Source organism: Leptonychotes weddellii, chromosome 2 (genome assembly GCF_054177405.1).
Source record: "Leptonychotes weddellii isolate Sample4059 chromosome 2, ASM5417740v2, whole genome shotgun sequence".
In the NCBI taxonomy this organism is placed as follows: domain Eukaryota; kingdom Metazoa; phylum Chordata; class Mammalia; order Carnivora; family Phocidae; genus Leptonychotes; species Leptonychotes weddellii.
The window spans coordinates 20,909,736-20,925,325 of NC_138370.1; the positions used below are offsets into that span (position 1 = coordinate 20,909,736).

Here is a 15,590-nt window from a genome sequence, read left to right on the forward strand (position 1 = left end):
CTGAGTAGTGTATTTTTAAATAGATTGTGAATATGGTAGGATATTTTGCAACCATTAAAAACCATGTGGATTTAATTACATTGACCAAAAAGAAGTTTATAAACTGTCTATAGGGTAGAGTTCATAAAACTATAAAATGAAAAATGTAACCTACACCCGTAGGAAAAATGTATAGGTTATATGCCAACACTGGTTATTTCTTTATGGTGGGAAAAAGATGTTTCTTAATATTGTAGGTTTTTCAAGTTTTATACATAAACATAACTTTTATAATCTGAAAGTTTCTTGAAGATGAACTAAGGAAACCACCTTAGGATTGGAACAAAGATGAGTAACTGGGATTCTGGAGAACTCTCCTCAGCCCATGAAATGCCTTGGCAGCTTAAGACCTGGTTTCCTCAAAATGTGAAGCAGAATTTTATCTCAGTTTTTATTTGTCTGACAACTGGCAATATTACTGGGTCTAAGAGAAGAGAAAATGGGAGCATGAATTGAGCATAGGGGACAGATTTTAATGAATTTCTCCTTGCTCACCAAACATGTAGCAAAGCCAGGATTTGAAGACACAAAGACAGGAAATAATGGAAGGAGCTCAAAAACAGATTTTAGACTGAAGGCAGTGCACATCCAGTGAATGAACACAATCATAATAGCCAACATTTACAATGTACCAAGCCCTGTTCTGAGCTGTTTGCATATATTACTCTTGAGTAATCCTGTGAGGTAAATACTGTTATTTGCAGAGGTGAACAGCAAGGACTCTGGAGCCAGACCACCCGAGGGAGAATCTTGAATCCATCACTTCCTAGCTTTTGGATATTGGGCAAGTTACTTAAACTCTCTGTGCTCAGCCTCCTTATCTGGGAAGCTGTGGACAGTGCTAGACCCACATAGGATTGTTCTGAAGGTTGCAAATCATAATAAGTGGTGTTTCTTAAATAAAAATAAATTTTAGGAAACACCCTCAATTTTGTAGCTGAGGAAACAGGTACAGAGGTGTTTGGCCTTTTGGCCCCAGGCACAGTAAGTAAGTGGAGGGGCCAGAAGTTGAACCCAGGCAGTGTGACCTCAGATCCTTGATCCTTATGGCTCTTGATCCTTAATGATGTGCCAAGTGAGGGTAGTCTCAGAAGAAAGCATCTTGAGAAGAGATTGGTGAGCTGAGTCCTGTTGGATGAGAAATAGTTCCCCAGACCAAGGGGAGGTGGGGTATTGAAGTAGAGCTCTGACAAGGAGGGAGTTCTGTGAGCAAAGGAAGGAGGCATGAAATAGAATGGTAGACGAGGGGCGGGGTGAGGTTAGGTATTACTGGAGCCTAAAGTGGGAGGTTGATAATGATAGGAAGTGAGGCTGGAGAGAGGGTCAGGAGCCAGGTGTATGGGAATTTGTATGTTGTGCTAAAATACCTATCTGATCTTCTGGATGGTGAGGATATAGGTAGGGTAAGACAGGAGGCAGGGAGAGCAGTTAGCAAGATATTGAAAAAATCTTAGAAATTTGGATCTGGACCCTTTAACTAAGGCTGTTAGCAGTTAAGATTGGAAAAGAGCAGGGACAGATTTGAGAAATATAGGAAGTAAAACTGACGAAGTGGAGATTGAATTTGGGAAGTCAGGGGTGTTACTAGTAGAGAATACAATAAAAAGACTTTTTTTTTTTTAAGATTTTATTCATTTGTCAGAGAGAGTACAAGCAGGGGGAGGGGCAGAGGGAGAGGGAGAAGTGGGGGGCTCCATCCCAGGATCCTGGGATCATGACCTGAGCCAAAGGCAGACAGTTAACCTACTGAGCCACCCAGGCACCCCAAGACTTTTTTTTTGTAATGGAAATGTACTGAGTTTGAGGAAATTATAGCAGGCAGTTATAAATTTGGTGAATCTGAAGGCAGGTTGAAAAGCTCAGAACTGAAGATAAAGATCTGGGAGTTAAATCATGCTTTTAGTACAATTAGCCCAAACCACATCTTTGTATTTCTTCACTTTTTCAACACATTGGGTCTGTAATGTGCCAGGCACTAGGGTACCCGCAGTAATGGCCTGATAGCATGCTCAGTGACGTGACTTGTTCACTCCAGGGTCCTCAAGGCCACATAGAGAACATACTGGAAACATTTGTTGACTCTTCAAACTTGAGTTACTCACACACTTGGGCTGATAGTTGTTTTTTGGGTTTTGTTTTTTTGGGGGTAGGGGGATGGTTTACAATTGCCTTTTGCAGAAGTTTCCATGGAGGGCAGACACTGTATGCTTTGACGATTCAACGGTCTTAAATAGTGCATTTGGCTCTTTTTTAGAATTAAGGGTTTAAAATAAGTGGGTGGGGTGACCCTAATCTCTTAAGAAGCTTTAGGAATTTTCAACTCGCTTGAAGAGGTTTTCTTTTCCCCCTTATAAAGTCATTTCCATTAACATTTGAAGTTCTTAATAAAAATGTTACCTATGAAGAATTGGGGAGCAAGACTTTTAAAATCTAGCCCTCTTGTAATTTTATGTGTACCTTTTCTCTTCTAATATATACTAACTTCTTAGGCCCGCCTTTAGGGAATCTCAAGAGCCTGAGTGTTTTTGTGTTGAGAGGAGAGGGGAAACAGTGTGTTTTCACTTTGGTCAGAGTGGAGAAGTGTGATACGTTGTCTGGGTGTTGTCAGTGACATTGGTGTTCTCGTACACTGGCTTCAGTGTTAACCCAAAGAACCTCTAATGAGTAGTGAAAGCATTGATAAAAGGGTTTGATAGTCAAAAGTTTTGAATGTGCAAGGCATCAAGTGTGATGCAATGGGAACCTGCTGTAAAAGAAAAAATTTGAAATGAAAAAAAGCCCGTAAGGGAACCAAGAATGGAAAGGGCTGCTTGCTGCAACAGTGAACTCCCTCTCTCTGAGATGCAAAGCAGGGGGGCTCAAGGATGCTGTTGGAAGCACCCCAGCTCTGGGTGAGCAGTCCTTAATTGGTCAGTGTTTTTTGATGCTTTTGCATTGACTACTCATTCTTGGCCTATTTTGGCACGCACTGCTCTCAATTTTCTGAACTCCAGTTGTTTTCGTCAAATCAAGATTACACGATCCAATTTCACAATAAAATAAAATTTTCTAATTGGATTGTAAGCTCCTCAAAGACAGAGATAAAATAAAATCTTTTGAACACCTACAGGTCAAGTTTTGTGTCAGGACTCTTCATTCTTGATTGATGAATCATATTGAACTTTCAGTTTCCATGTGTTTTTTTGTTTTTGTTTTTTTTTTAAAGATTTTATTTATTTATTTGAGAGAGAGAGAATGAGAGAGAGCACATGAGAGGAGAGAGGGTCAGAGGGAGAAGCAGACTCCCTGCCGAGCAGGGAGCCCGATGCGGAACTCGGTCCAGGGACTCCAGGATCATGACCTGAGCCGAAGGCAGTCGCCCAACCAACTGAGCCACCCAGGCGCCCAGTTTCCATGTGTTTTTATTCAGAGATAATGGTTTCCAATTATATTACTTTAAGAAACAAAAGACAAAATATTCTAGATGTCTTTTTTATTTAGGAAGCATGAAATATTTTCTTGAAATATTTCATTCTTCTTTTGAACATTTTCATTGGTATAAGTTCGAAGGAAAAATATGGTTCCAATTCTTAAGCATCAGCTGAAAAAGGCCAGTCTCATTGTTGAGAGTTATCTGTAGGAAAGCCATCATTTAAAAAGTAGTAAACCGGGGAGCTATTGAGTTTTATTATAGTTTTTTTTTTTAAATGAGGCATTATGGGTCTTTATACCCTTTTCACAATGAATGCTTTATTTCATAAGCATATATTTTTGAAGGCTTCAAAGATGAATAGCTTTAAAAGAAGAGTCAGATTAATTTGTCTGTAGATGTGCTGAAAATTAGTTTTTGGCTTAGGCTTCAGATTTAGAATCTACGTACCTGTAACAATTGATGGTAGTATTACAGGTGATACCAGCTAACAAATTCTGAATGCCATTGGATACTAATTTGGTTTCTCAAGTGCAGATGTAGAGGATGGTAGTCAAATTATCAACAAAACTTTTTCTCAGAAACATTCGAAATTAAATCTGTTTGGGGATGATCCAATACCATTTGTGCTAATGGCAGGAATTAAAATTTTGACCTCTTAAATTGTCAACCCATTTCCTCCAGAATCAGGACCCTTGTATACCCTCCTAAGTTTGAGCCTTGGTCAGTCTTTGTTAGTGTGGAAATTCAGTGTGCACTAGTTGCATGTATGGTTGTTCATAAGTGAGGATTTAGAAATTAAGGTATGCAAAAAATTAAGATTTACCATAAAGAAGCAAATCTTCTAAACATCTAAGACCTGCTTTTCAAATCTGTATAGAATGCCCTCCCTATTTTAAGAAAACACTTGTTTTCTTAGAGGTGATTATTCATATTACAAAATATGTCCAGTACTTAAAAACCATCATTTCCTGTGCTAAAATTATCCACATATAGTCTTACGATAAAACTTCTAGATAAAATTCAACATGTAAGTGGGTTGCCCCTATACTCTACTTTGGTGGTTATTAGCTGGAATCACAAAGTCAGCTCCTAATCTAGTATGTATTTTGTGGGTTGGACAATAATATTTTAAAAATAAACCTTTATAAAATATTTGTTTCAGAGCCCAGTGATGTGACTCTAAAAATTTACCGAGCGGAATCATATGCTGGTCTCCAGGAGTTTAAAGCAGCCATAGAAGATTTAAATGCGGTTCTCTTTCAACTGCCAAATTGGCCTGAGGTAAAGTTACTGTTTTACATTACCTACATTTAAAAATTTCACCTGTAGGGGACATGCATTTCAGTTATGGTTATAAGTTTTAACAAAATAGATTTCTTGACTCTTTAAAATATATAGAGTTCTAGAAATCTAGGGTTAGTATTTTGAGTGGATGGCTATCTAACAATTTTTAAATCATAAGAAGCCTTTGTTTCCTAACTAAAGAACAATCTGAATTTAAGGCACAGAGAGAAAAAAAAAAAATAAGAGACTTGAGTATGCAAAATTTCCTCAGAGAGATACAACTAGTCCCACTGGATCCAAACTGAAAATTGATGGAGGAGGTATACTGATGGAAAGAGAGGAGGTCCTTCAGAAGCTGGAAAATGAGGACTAGATGAGGCAGTGATTTAATACAGTAAATGGGGACAAGGGAGATTGCCTTGCCCATGTGCTTTTAAAAAAGACTTGAGGCAAATATATGTAATCAGTTTACTAATTTTTTATCAAATTGCCAAGGCAAATCAGTTCATGTCCCATATATGTTCTTTAAGCTCGAAGTTACTATTTTGCATGACTTTTTCCCCATTTGAAACCATGCCTTTGAGGACAATATAGTAAGGATGCTCTAAAAATTATAAATAATATGAAAAATGATACAAAATCCCATGCTGACTTGACTGGTTAGTACAAGGCAAATGTATATTAAGAATAAGACGGAAAATGATCTGTATGGACAATTTTAAAACTGTTAAAAATGAAAGACTCTGGATTTAATACTGAAGTGATATAATTAGAAATAAGGTTTTGAGTCATTTTTCCATAAGTGCTTCTCCAGGGAAGTGTGTAAATATACCTTTGAAATGCCTTAGCCTTCTCAGAGTCATTCAGAGTTTCAAAATGCACATTTCTAAGCAAACCATTTTTTTTCTTGATACTGATTTTTCAAAAATAATTCTATCAGTAAAAGTTGTATATTTGTGCTTTCATTGAAGGTCTACTTCAGGAAAGGAAAAGTACTCCAGGATGCTGGTTTTTTAGGTGATGCCTTACAGCTGTTTCTTCAGTGCTTAGCCCTTGATGAGGATTTTGCGCCTGCAAAGCTAGAAGTAGAAAAGGTAATCGGTTTACCAATTGTAATAGTTGAAGGCAGGTCTAAGACACAGGTCTTTTTAAAAATGCTAATTAGAAACTTGGGGTAAGAACATAAGGAGTCCAGTGAGTCAAATTTAGTAGCAATTTGACAAGTGGGTTTTTGGGGTCATATACTTAGCGTATAGAGTTTTTACTGAAAGCAAAAGATTTCATTTGCAGATATTTAAATGTGTTATTTTTGCTTAAATTTAGGTGTTTCCTACTAGTTTGTTTGGAGCCAAACTAATCATCCTTAATTGTTACCATGATATTCCTGCTCAGAAATTTTTTTTTTAATTAAAGCAAAACTGGTATATAACATTATATAAGTTTCCACTTATAACATTATAAGAGATCACCACTAAAAGGCTATTTGCCATCCGTCACCATACAGGTGCTCTCTTCCCCCGTTTCACCCAACCCCCTTCCTCTTTGCTAACCACCAATCTGTTCTGTGAGTTTTTGTTTTGTTTGTTCATTTCTTTTTTGTTTTTGTTTTAGATTCCACGTATGAATGAAATCATACCATGTTTATCTTTTTCCATCTGATTTATTTGACTTAGCATAATACCTTCCTGGTCCATTCATGTTGTCACAAATAGCAAGATAACTTTTTTTTTCCTGGGCTAAGTGGTAGTCCATTGTGTATGTATACCATATCTTTATTCATTCAACCATAGATGGACATTTAGGTTGTTTCCATTTCTCAGCTATTGTAAATAATGCTGCACTGAACATAGAAATGCACACATCTTTTCAAGAAATCAGTGTATTTGCATTCTGAAGAAAAATACCCAGAAGTGGAATAGCTGCACAATATAGCTCTATTCTTAATTTGTTGAGGAATCTCCATACCGTTTTCCATAGTGGCTTTACCAAGAACAGTACAGGGTCCACTTTTCTCCACATCCTCTCCAAGCCTTGTTATTTCTTGTCTTTTTGATAATAGCCGTTCTAACCATTGTGAGATGATACCTCATTGTGTTTTAGATTTGTATTTCCCTGATTAGTGATGTTGAGCATCCTGTTATGTTACTGTTGGCCATCAGTATGTCTTCTTTGGAAAAAATGTCTATTCAGATCCTCTACCCATTTTTTAACTAGGTTTTTTTGTTGTTGTAGGAGTTCTTTATATATCTTGGATATTAATCCCTTACCAGGTACATGATTTGCAAAAATCTCCCGTTCAATAGGTTGCCTTTTTGTTTTGGTGATGATTTCTTTTGCTGTGCAGAAGCTTTTTAGTTTGATGCAATCCCATTTGTTTATTATTGCTCTTTTCCTTGCTTTGGAGTCAGATTCACAAAAATACTGCTAAAACCCATATTTAGGAGCTTACCACCTATGTTTTCTTCTAGGAATTTTATGGTTTCAGGTCTTATATTCAAGTCTTTAATCCATTTGAGTTCATTTCTGTGTATGGTGAAAGATACTGGTCTAGTTTCATTTTTTTGCATGTGGCTATCCAGCTTTCCCAGCACCATTTATTGAAGAGACTTATTTCTCCATTGTATGTTCTTGGCTCCTTTGTTGTAAATTCATTGTCTATGTATGTGTAGGTTTAATTCTGGGTTTACAATTCTGGTTCATTGATGCATGTGTGCATTTTTATGCCATTATCATACTGTTTTGATTACTATAGCTTTGTTCTGTAGTTTGAAATCAGCATTGTTCTCCTTTCTCAAGATTGCTTTGGGTATTTGGGATCTTTTGTGATTTTCTACAATTTTAGAATTATTTGGTCTAGTTCTATGGAAAAATACCATTGGGGTTTTGATAGGGATTACATTGAATCTGTAGATTGCTTTGGGGAGTATGGACATTTTAACAATAGTAGTTCCTCCACTCTGTGAGCATCCCTGGAATAAATCCCATTTGATCATCATGTGTGAACTTTTGCTATATTTTTAAATTTGGTTTTCTAATAATTTGTTGAGGATTTTTGCATTAATGTTAGTCACTGATAATGGCCTGTAATTTTCTTTTTTCTGTGGTTTCTTGTCGGCTTGCTGGCCTCAAAATGATTTGGGGAGTGTTCCTTCTTCAATTTTTTGGAAGAGTTGAGAAGGATAGGTATTAAATCTTTGAATGTTTAATAGAATTCACCAGTAAGCCATCTGCTCCTGGACTTCCGTTTGTTGGGAGGTTTTTGATTACTGATTCAGTCTTCTCACTAGTAATTGATCTATTCAGGTTTTCTGTTTCTTCATGATTCAGTCTTAGAGGACTGTATGTTTCTATGAATTTATTTCTTGTAGGTTGTCCAGTTTGTTGGTATAATTGTAGTAGTGTCTTATAATCCTTTATATTTTGGTGGTGTCAGTCATAACATTTCATTTCTGATTTTATCAGAGCTCTCTTTTTTTTTTATTTGACAGGGGTTTTTTGTTTTTTTTTTTTACCTTTTTTTTAGTATAATTGACATACAGTGTTATATTAGTTTCACATGTACACTATAGTAGTGATTCAACAGTTCTATACATTACTCAGTGCTTACCATTTTACATGTATTCTTAATCCCTTCATCTATTTCACCCATCCTCCCACCCACTTCCCCTCTGGCAGTAATCCATTCTCTATATTTAAGAGTCTGTTTTTGTTTCTTTTTTTCTTTGTTCATTTGTTTTGTTCTTTAAATTCCACATATGAGTGAAATCGTATGGTATTTATCTTTCTGTGACTGACTTACTTCATTTAGCATTATATCCTCTAGATCCGTCCATGTTGTTGCAAATGGCAAGATTTCATTCTTTTTTATGGTCGAGTAATATTCCATTGTGTATATACACCTCTTCTTTATCCATTCGTCTGTTGCTTCCATAGTTTGGCTATTGTGAATATTGCTGCAATAAACATAGCGTGCATATATCTTTTCGAATTAGTGTTTTTTTGTTTTCTTTGGGTAAATACCCAGTAGTGGAATTACTGGATCATATGGTATTTCTCTTTTTAGTTTTTTGAGGGAACTCCACAAAGTTTTTCACAGTGGCTGCACCAGTTTGCATTCCTCCCATAGTGCATAAGTGTTTCTTTTTCTTCACATCCTGGTCAACACCTTTTATTTCTTATGTTTTTGATTTTAGCCATTTGACAGGTGTGAGGTGATATCTCATTGTGGTTTTGATTTGCATTTCCCTGATGATTAGTGATGTTGAGCACCTTTTCATGAATCTGTTGGCCATCTCTATGTCTTCTTTGGAGAAAGGTCTATATATGTGCTGTGCCCATTTTATTTGGATTATTTTTGGGGGGTGGTGAGTTGTATAAGTTCTTTATATATTTTGGATATTAACCTCTTGTTGGTGTATTATTTGCAAATATCTTCTCCCATTCAGCAGGATGTCTTTTGTTTTGTTGGTGGTTTCTTTCACTGTGCAGAAGGTTCTTATTTTGATGTAGTCCTAATAGTTTATTTTTGCTTTTGTTTCCCTTGCCTCAGGAGACCTACCTAGAAAAATGTTGCTATGACCAGTGTCAAAGACATCATTGCCAGTGCTGTCTTTTAGGATTTTTACAGTTTTAGGTCTCACACTTAGGTTTTTCATCCATTTTGGAATTTAATTTTATGTATGGTGTAAGAAAGGGTGGGGGGGAAGTGGTCCAGTTTCATTCTTTTGCACGTAGCTGACTAGTTTTCCCAGTACCATTTGTTGAAGAGACTTTCCTATTGGATATTCTTTCCTGCTTTGTTGAAGATTGATTGACCATATAATCATGAATTTCTTTCTGGGTTTTCTATTATGCTCCATTAATCTATGTGTCTGTTTTTGTACCAGTACTATACTGTTTTGATTACTACAACATTGTAATATACTTGGAAGTCTGGGATTGTAATGCCTCTAGCTTTGCTTTTCTTTTTCAAAATTGCTTTGGCTGTTTGGGGTCTTTTGTGGTTCCATGCAGATTTTAGGATTGTTTCCAGTTCTGTGAAAAATGGTGTTAGTATCTTGATAGGGATTGCATTAAGTCTGTAGATTGTTTTGGATAGTACAGACATTTTAACGTTCGTTCTGCCAGTCAATGAGCATGGAATGTCTTTCCATTTCTTTGTGTCATCTTTAGTTTCATAGTTTTATAGTTTTCACAATACAGGTCTTTCACCTCTTTGGTCAGGTTTATTCCTGGTACCTTATTGTTTTTGTTGCAGTTGTAAATGGGATTGTTTTCCTAATTTCCTTCTGCTGCTTCATTATTAGTGTATAGAAGTACAACAGATTGCTACACATTGGTTTTGTATCTTGCAACTTTATTGAATTCATTTATCAGTTCTAGTAGTTTTTTGGTGGAGTCTGTGGTTTTCTATACAGAGTATTAAGTCCTGCAAATAATGAATTTTAATTCCTCCTTACCAATTTGGATGCTTTTGGCTAGGACTTCCAGGACTAAGTTGCATAAAAGTAGTGAGAGTAGACATTCTTGTCTTGTTCCTGATCTTAGGTGGAAAGCTCTCAGTTTTTCACGACTGAGTATGATGTTGCCTATGGGTTTTTCATATATGGCCTTTATTATGTTGAGGTATGTTCCTTCTAAACCTACTTTAAGAGGTTTTATCATGAATAGATGCTCTACCTTGTCAAATGCTTTTTCTGCCTCTATTGAAATGATCATATGGTTTTTATCCTTTCTCCTATTGATATATCACATTGATTGATTTGTAAGTACTGAACCACCCTTGCATCCAAGAAATCAATCCCATTTGGTCATGATGAATGATTTTTTTAACATGCTGTTGGATCCTGTTTGCTAGTATTTTGTTGAGCATTTTTGCATCTGTGTTCATCAGAGATACTGGCCTATAATTTTCTTTTTTTGTATTGTCTTCATCTGGTTTTGGTGTCAGGATAATGCTGACTTCATAGAATGAATTTGGAATCTGTCCTTCCTTTCGGTTTTTTGGAATAGTTGAGAATAGATATTAACTCTTAGTTAAATGTTTGGTTAGAATTCCTCTATGAAGCCATCTGCTCCTGGACTTTCGTTTGTTGGGAGGTTTTTAATTACTGATTCAATTCATTGCTAGGAATTGGTCTGTCCAAATTTTCTATTTCTCTCTAATGCAAGAGCCCTTGTTTTTCTTTTTAGTCTTGACATTTGTCAGTTTTATTAATGTGTTCAATGACCCAGCTCTTAGTTCTTTGATCTTCCCTCTTTTTGTCTGTATTTCATTTATTTCTGCTGTGATCTTTATTATTTCCTTTCTTCTAGGACGTTGGGCTTTGTTTTTTCTTTTTTCTAGTTTCTTTAGGTATAAAGTTAGATTGTTTGAGATTTTTTTTATTTCTTGAGGTAGACCCCTTAGAACATCTTTTGCTGCATCCCAAAGATTTTAGTACATTGTGCTTCTGTTCTTATTTGTCTCTAGCTATTTTTTTTTTTTAATTTCTTATTTGATTTATTTGATGGCCCATTTGTTGTTCAGTAGCATGTTGTTTAATCTCTACTTTTGGGGTTTTTTTTTCTTCTCCTTGTAAGTAATCGTTAGTTTCATACCATTGTGGTTGGAGAAGATGCTTGATATGATTTCAGTATTCTTTAACGTGAGGCTTGTTTTGTGGCCTAATGTAATCTATTCTGGAAAATGTTCCATGTGCACTTGAAATGTTTGGTTGCAATTTGGGTGCAGTGTTCTGTATATATCTGTTAAGTCTATCTGGTCTACTGTGTCGTTTAAGTCCAATGGTTCCTTGTTAATTTTCTGTCAGGATGATCTATCCATTGATGTAAATGGAGTGGTAAAGTCCTTCATTATTATTGTACTACTGTCAGTTTTTCCCTTTAGGTACATTTTATTTGCTTTATATATCTTGGTGCTCCTATGTTGGGTGTATATATATTTATAAATATTATGTTTTCTTGTTGGATCTTGTTTATCATTATGTAATGCCCTTCTCTATTACTGAAGTCCTCGTTTTAAAGTCTATTTTGTCTGTTATGCATATAGCAATACCAGCTTTCTTTTCATTTCCATTTGCTTGGAACATCTTTTTCCATCCATTAACTTTCAGAGTGTGTGTGTCCTTACTTGTGAAGTGAGTCTCTAGTAGGCAGCATATAGATGGATCTTATTTTCTTAACTGTTCAGCCACCCTGCGTCTTTTGATTGGAGAGTGTGGTCTATTTGCATTTAGAGTAAATCTTGATAGGTATGCATATATTGCCATTTTGTTAATTATTTTTTGTCTATTTTCATCATTCCTCTCTCTTCCTTTCTTCTCTTTCTCTATTAGCTTATGGTTTTATGGCTTTCTTTAGTGTTATGCTTAGATTATTTTCTCATTTTGCATATTTACTGTCAGTTTTTGCTTTGTGGTCACCATAAGGTTCACATATAACTTCCTTTGTATGTAATGGTCTGTTTGAGTTGATAACAACTTAAATTTGAACACATTCCAAAACTTTACATTTTTTTCTACCCCCCTCACCTTTTATATTTTAAATGTCACCTTGGACATCTCTTTATTTTATGCATCTCTTAACCAATTATTGTAGTTTTAGTTAATTTTACAATTTTTGTCTTTTAACTTTCATACTTGCTTTATAAGTGATTGATCTACTTACCTTTACTGTATGTTTTCCACTGAGATGTTTACTTTGATATATTTTCTTCTTATTAATTAGTTCCACTTCTCAGTTCAGAGAAGTCCCTTTAATATGTCTTGTAGGGCCAGTGTAGTGCTGATGTATTCCATTAGACTTTGCTTGTCTAGAACACTCTTAATCTTTTTTTCAGTTCTGAATGACAGTCTTGCTGGGTAGAGAATTCTTGGATGGAAGTTTTTTCCTTTCAGCCCTTTGAATAGGTCATGCCACTTTCTTCTGGCCTGCAAAGTTTCTGGTGATAAATCTGATGGCCTATGGGGTTTCCATTTCATATAGTAAGTTTTTTCTTTTGCTGCTTTTAGGATTCTGTCTTGAAATTTTTCTCTTTCCATTATGATGTGTGTTGGTGTGGATCTCTTTGGATTCATCTTCTTTGGAACTCTGTGCATCCTGGACCTGGAAATTCTGTTTTCTTCCCTAGGTTAGGGAAGTTTTCTGGCCCTTTCTGTTCTCACTTTGGGACCCCAACTCAGGAATTTTTATTGGCCTGCATTTTGCTTTTAAGTTCCAGTCTAAGTTTTGCTTATTTTCATGGTTGGTCATAGTATTGCCCCAAGTTGTTCTGCCTTAATTTTCTCAGTAATCCATATATCACTTTCCAGAGTTTGTTTTGTAGTGTGTTAGTAGGTGTTAAAGAAAAAAGGGAGGAGTTCTCTGTCTAAATGAGACATTTGGGGAACATTGGATTAAACCAAGTTAAACAGGTTTCTTCAGAAGTTCTCAGAGGTTTTGCTATGCTAACATGAGAGTAGTATTCAGCTTTTGTCAAACATATTCGCAGAACATCTGGAAAGACTAGAGTCTTTGAAAAAATTTTTTGGAAAATCTACCTTGATATAATTGCAGTGCCATCATGATGCTGTCCTCAATATCCAAAAAACATGACTGTTATTTATCACCTTTATAGTGTTTTTTATATTGTGGCTTTTTGTCAGAATCACCTTGGGTGCTTGGTAAGTGTAAAGATTCCTAGACTTCACCACAGACTGTTGGAATTAGAATCTCTGGAATTTGGCCTAGTTTTACAAGCACCCAGGGAGATTCTTGTGCACTTTGAAGTATGAGAACTTTGAAAATTTTCTCATCCCCAGTGCCTCATCAATACAGCTAACATCAGTATATCCTCCATGAGATTTGTTTGCATATACATCCTAGCCCATTGATTTAACAAAAAATTGTTCACTATTGTGTGTATTCTGTTTTATATTTCTTAGTGGTATCTCCCTGGGGACACGGCAGACTTTTTAAGGGCTTATAATTTTGCATTTTCTGTGCTACTAAATATCCTTACATTTCTGTAAATATTTAAAAATTGACCTTTAATAAGGTTAGGTGAATGTAAAACAGCTGATGCTTTAAAGTATTTTTCTCCCAATATGCTGTTTGTAAATTGTGGTATATTTTACATATAATGCGTGGATTTTACAGTCCAGTGTTTTGGAAATTATACATCCATGTAACAGCACCCCAGTCAAGATGTAGAATATTTCCATCATGCTAGAAAGGTCAGTCATCCCCTTTTGAGCAAATCCCCTATATCCCTCCCAGAGGCAACTACTGTTTAGATTTTTATTACCATAGAGTAGTTTTGCCTATTCTAGAACTTCATGCAAGTGAAATCCCACAACATGTACTCTTGTATCTGGCTTTTTTTTTTGCAGAACATAATAGTTTTGAGATACATCCAGAAAGTCTTTATTTTATTGTTCACTGAGCATTCCATTGTAGAAACATACCACAATTTATGGTATTAGTAGTGATTTTCATTTGGGTCATTACCAGTTGCTGCTGTGAACTAACATTCTTGTACAAGTCATTTTGTGGACATGTTTTCCTATCTCTTTGGTAAATACCTACTGGATCTGCTGGGTTCTAGAGTACTTGAGTGTTCAATACTTCTTTTTTTTAAACCAGGAGAAATGTAAAAACACACAAATTTTAAAATGTTCATTAAAGGGGGTGTTGCTTGAGCTCCTACCAGATACGCACTTTTATTTACATTGAATATATCTCTTTTTTATTTACATTGTAATGATTCACGAGTAATCTCGTTTTTGTGAGTTTGAGAGATAGTACAACTGAAAAACCAAACTTCTGAATTTAGACTTTAAGAAATGCTCTGCTGTTCATTTAATACAGCTTTTTGACAATCAAAACCATTTGAGTCCGTCTCATTTCCTTCTAGCCAGGTTCTTCCCCTAACTTAACCTACTGTTTTTTTTTGTTGTTGTTGTTGTTATTGGTTTTTTGTGGGGTTTTTTTTTGAGAGTTTAGATGTGTAGGTGTATTCCTGATAGAAGCACCCAGAAATTGTAATACAGTAGCTGCCTTCCAAGTTAATCCCTGCTATATGGGACAGCTGCCATACGATGCTCCCATCCCAGAGCTGGGCAGTGGTAGCTGCCCATGCAGGTTCCTTGTTCAGTGAGAAGCTAAATTCAGTATAAACAGGTGGAATTTTAAGAGTTTTGTAGTTAGACAAGTTCTTTAGTTCACTTAAACACTCTAAGTCCAGACTTAGAGTATACTTTGTGGCAGTGGGGGGGAACTGTGAACCATTTTGACAGGATAGGACTCACTAAAGTTCAGAGGTAAATATTTTCTACTTTTCTTAAGAGCTCTTCTTTTTACAGTCCTTCATTAAAAGGTCAGTTTTTATCTTGGGTACCTTCTTGGGCTAGTCATCTAGCTGCTCCGATGCCTGCCTTTTGAATTAGTTCTTTGAGGTGATCTGACCCCCATTTAAGGCACACCTTGGTATTACAAGACTTTTGGGATGATTTGGCAGTTCTGCTTATTACTTAATGTCTTCTTCCTCTTCTCATTAAAAACAATGCTATGAATTTTCTAAAATTTCGTAAATATTAGATAACTTTATATTAAATTATCAATAACCAAATATTTATATTTTCCATTACTTTTATAATATTTCTCTTACAGATTTTATGTGATTTATTATCACCTGAGAACTTAAAAGAAGGCCTGAAGGACTCTTCCTGGAGCTCTTTGCCATGTAGTAAAAACAAACATTTTGGTTTTCCTTCAGTAACGGAAGAGTCTCACTCTGCCAGTGAGCTTAGTCCAGAGCAGGTAAGGGGTGAGAAAAGATTTTCATGGGTTTAGTGCATCTGTTTCTTTACACATT

At 35.8% G+C, this 15,590-nt stretch overlaps 1 protein-coding gene across 1 annotated transcript in view; it reads left to right on the top strand.

Moving 5' to 3' along the window:
- Positions 1–1,334: 1,334 nt before the first annotated feature.
- Positions 1,335–15,590, top strand: part of LONRF1 (LON peptidase N-terminal domain and ring finger 1) — a 28,833-nt gene continuing 14,577 nt past the window's right edge. Inside the window, exons 1-4 of the mRNA XM_081812889.1 lie at positions 1,335–1,442; positions 4,550–4,732; positions 5,707–5,829; positions 15,386–15,535. Coding sequence (XP_081669015.1) covers positions 1,335–1,442; positions 4,550–4,732; positions 5,707–5,829; positions 15,386–15,535 — 564 coding nt within the window. The remainder of the gene's footprint in view (positions 1,443–4,549; positions 4,733–5,706; positions 5,830–15,385; positions 15,536–15,590) is intronic.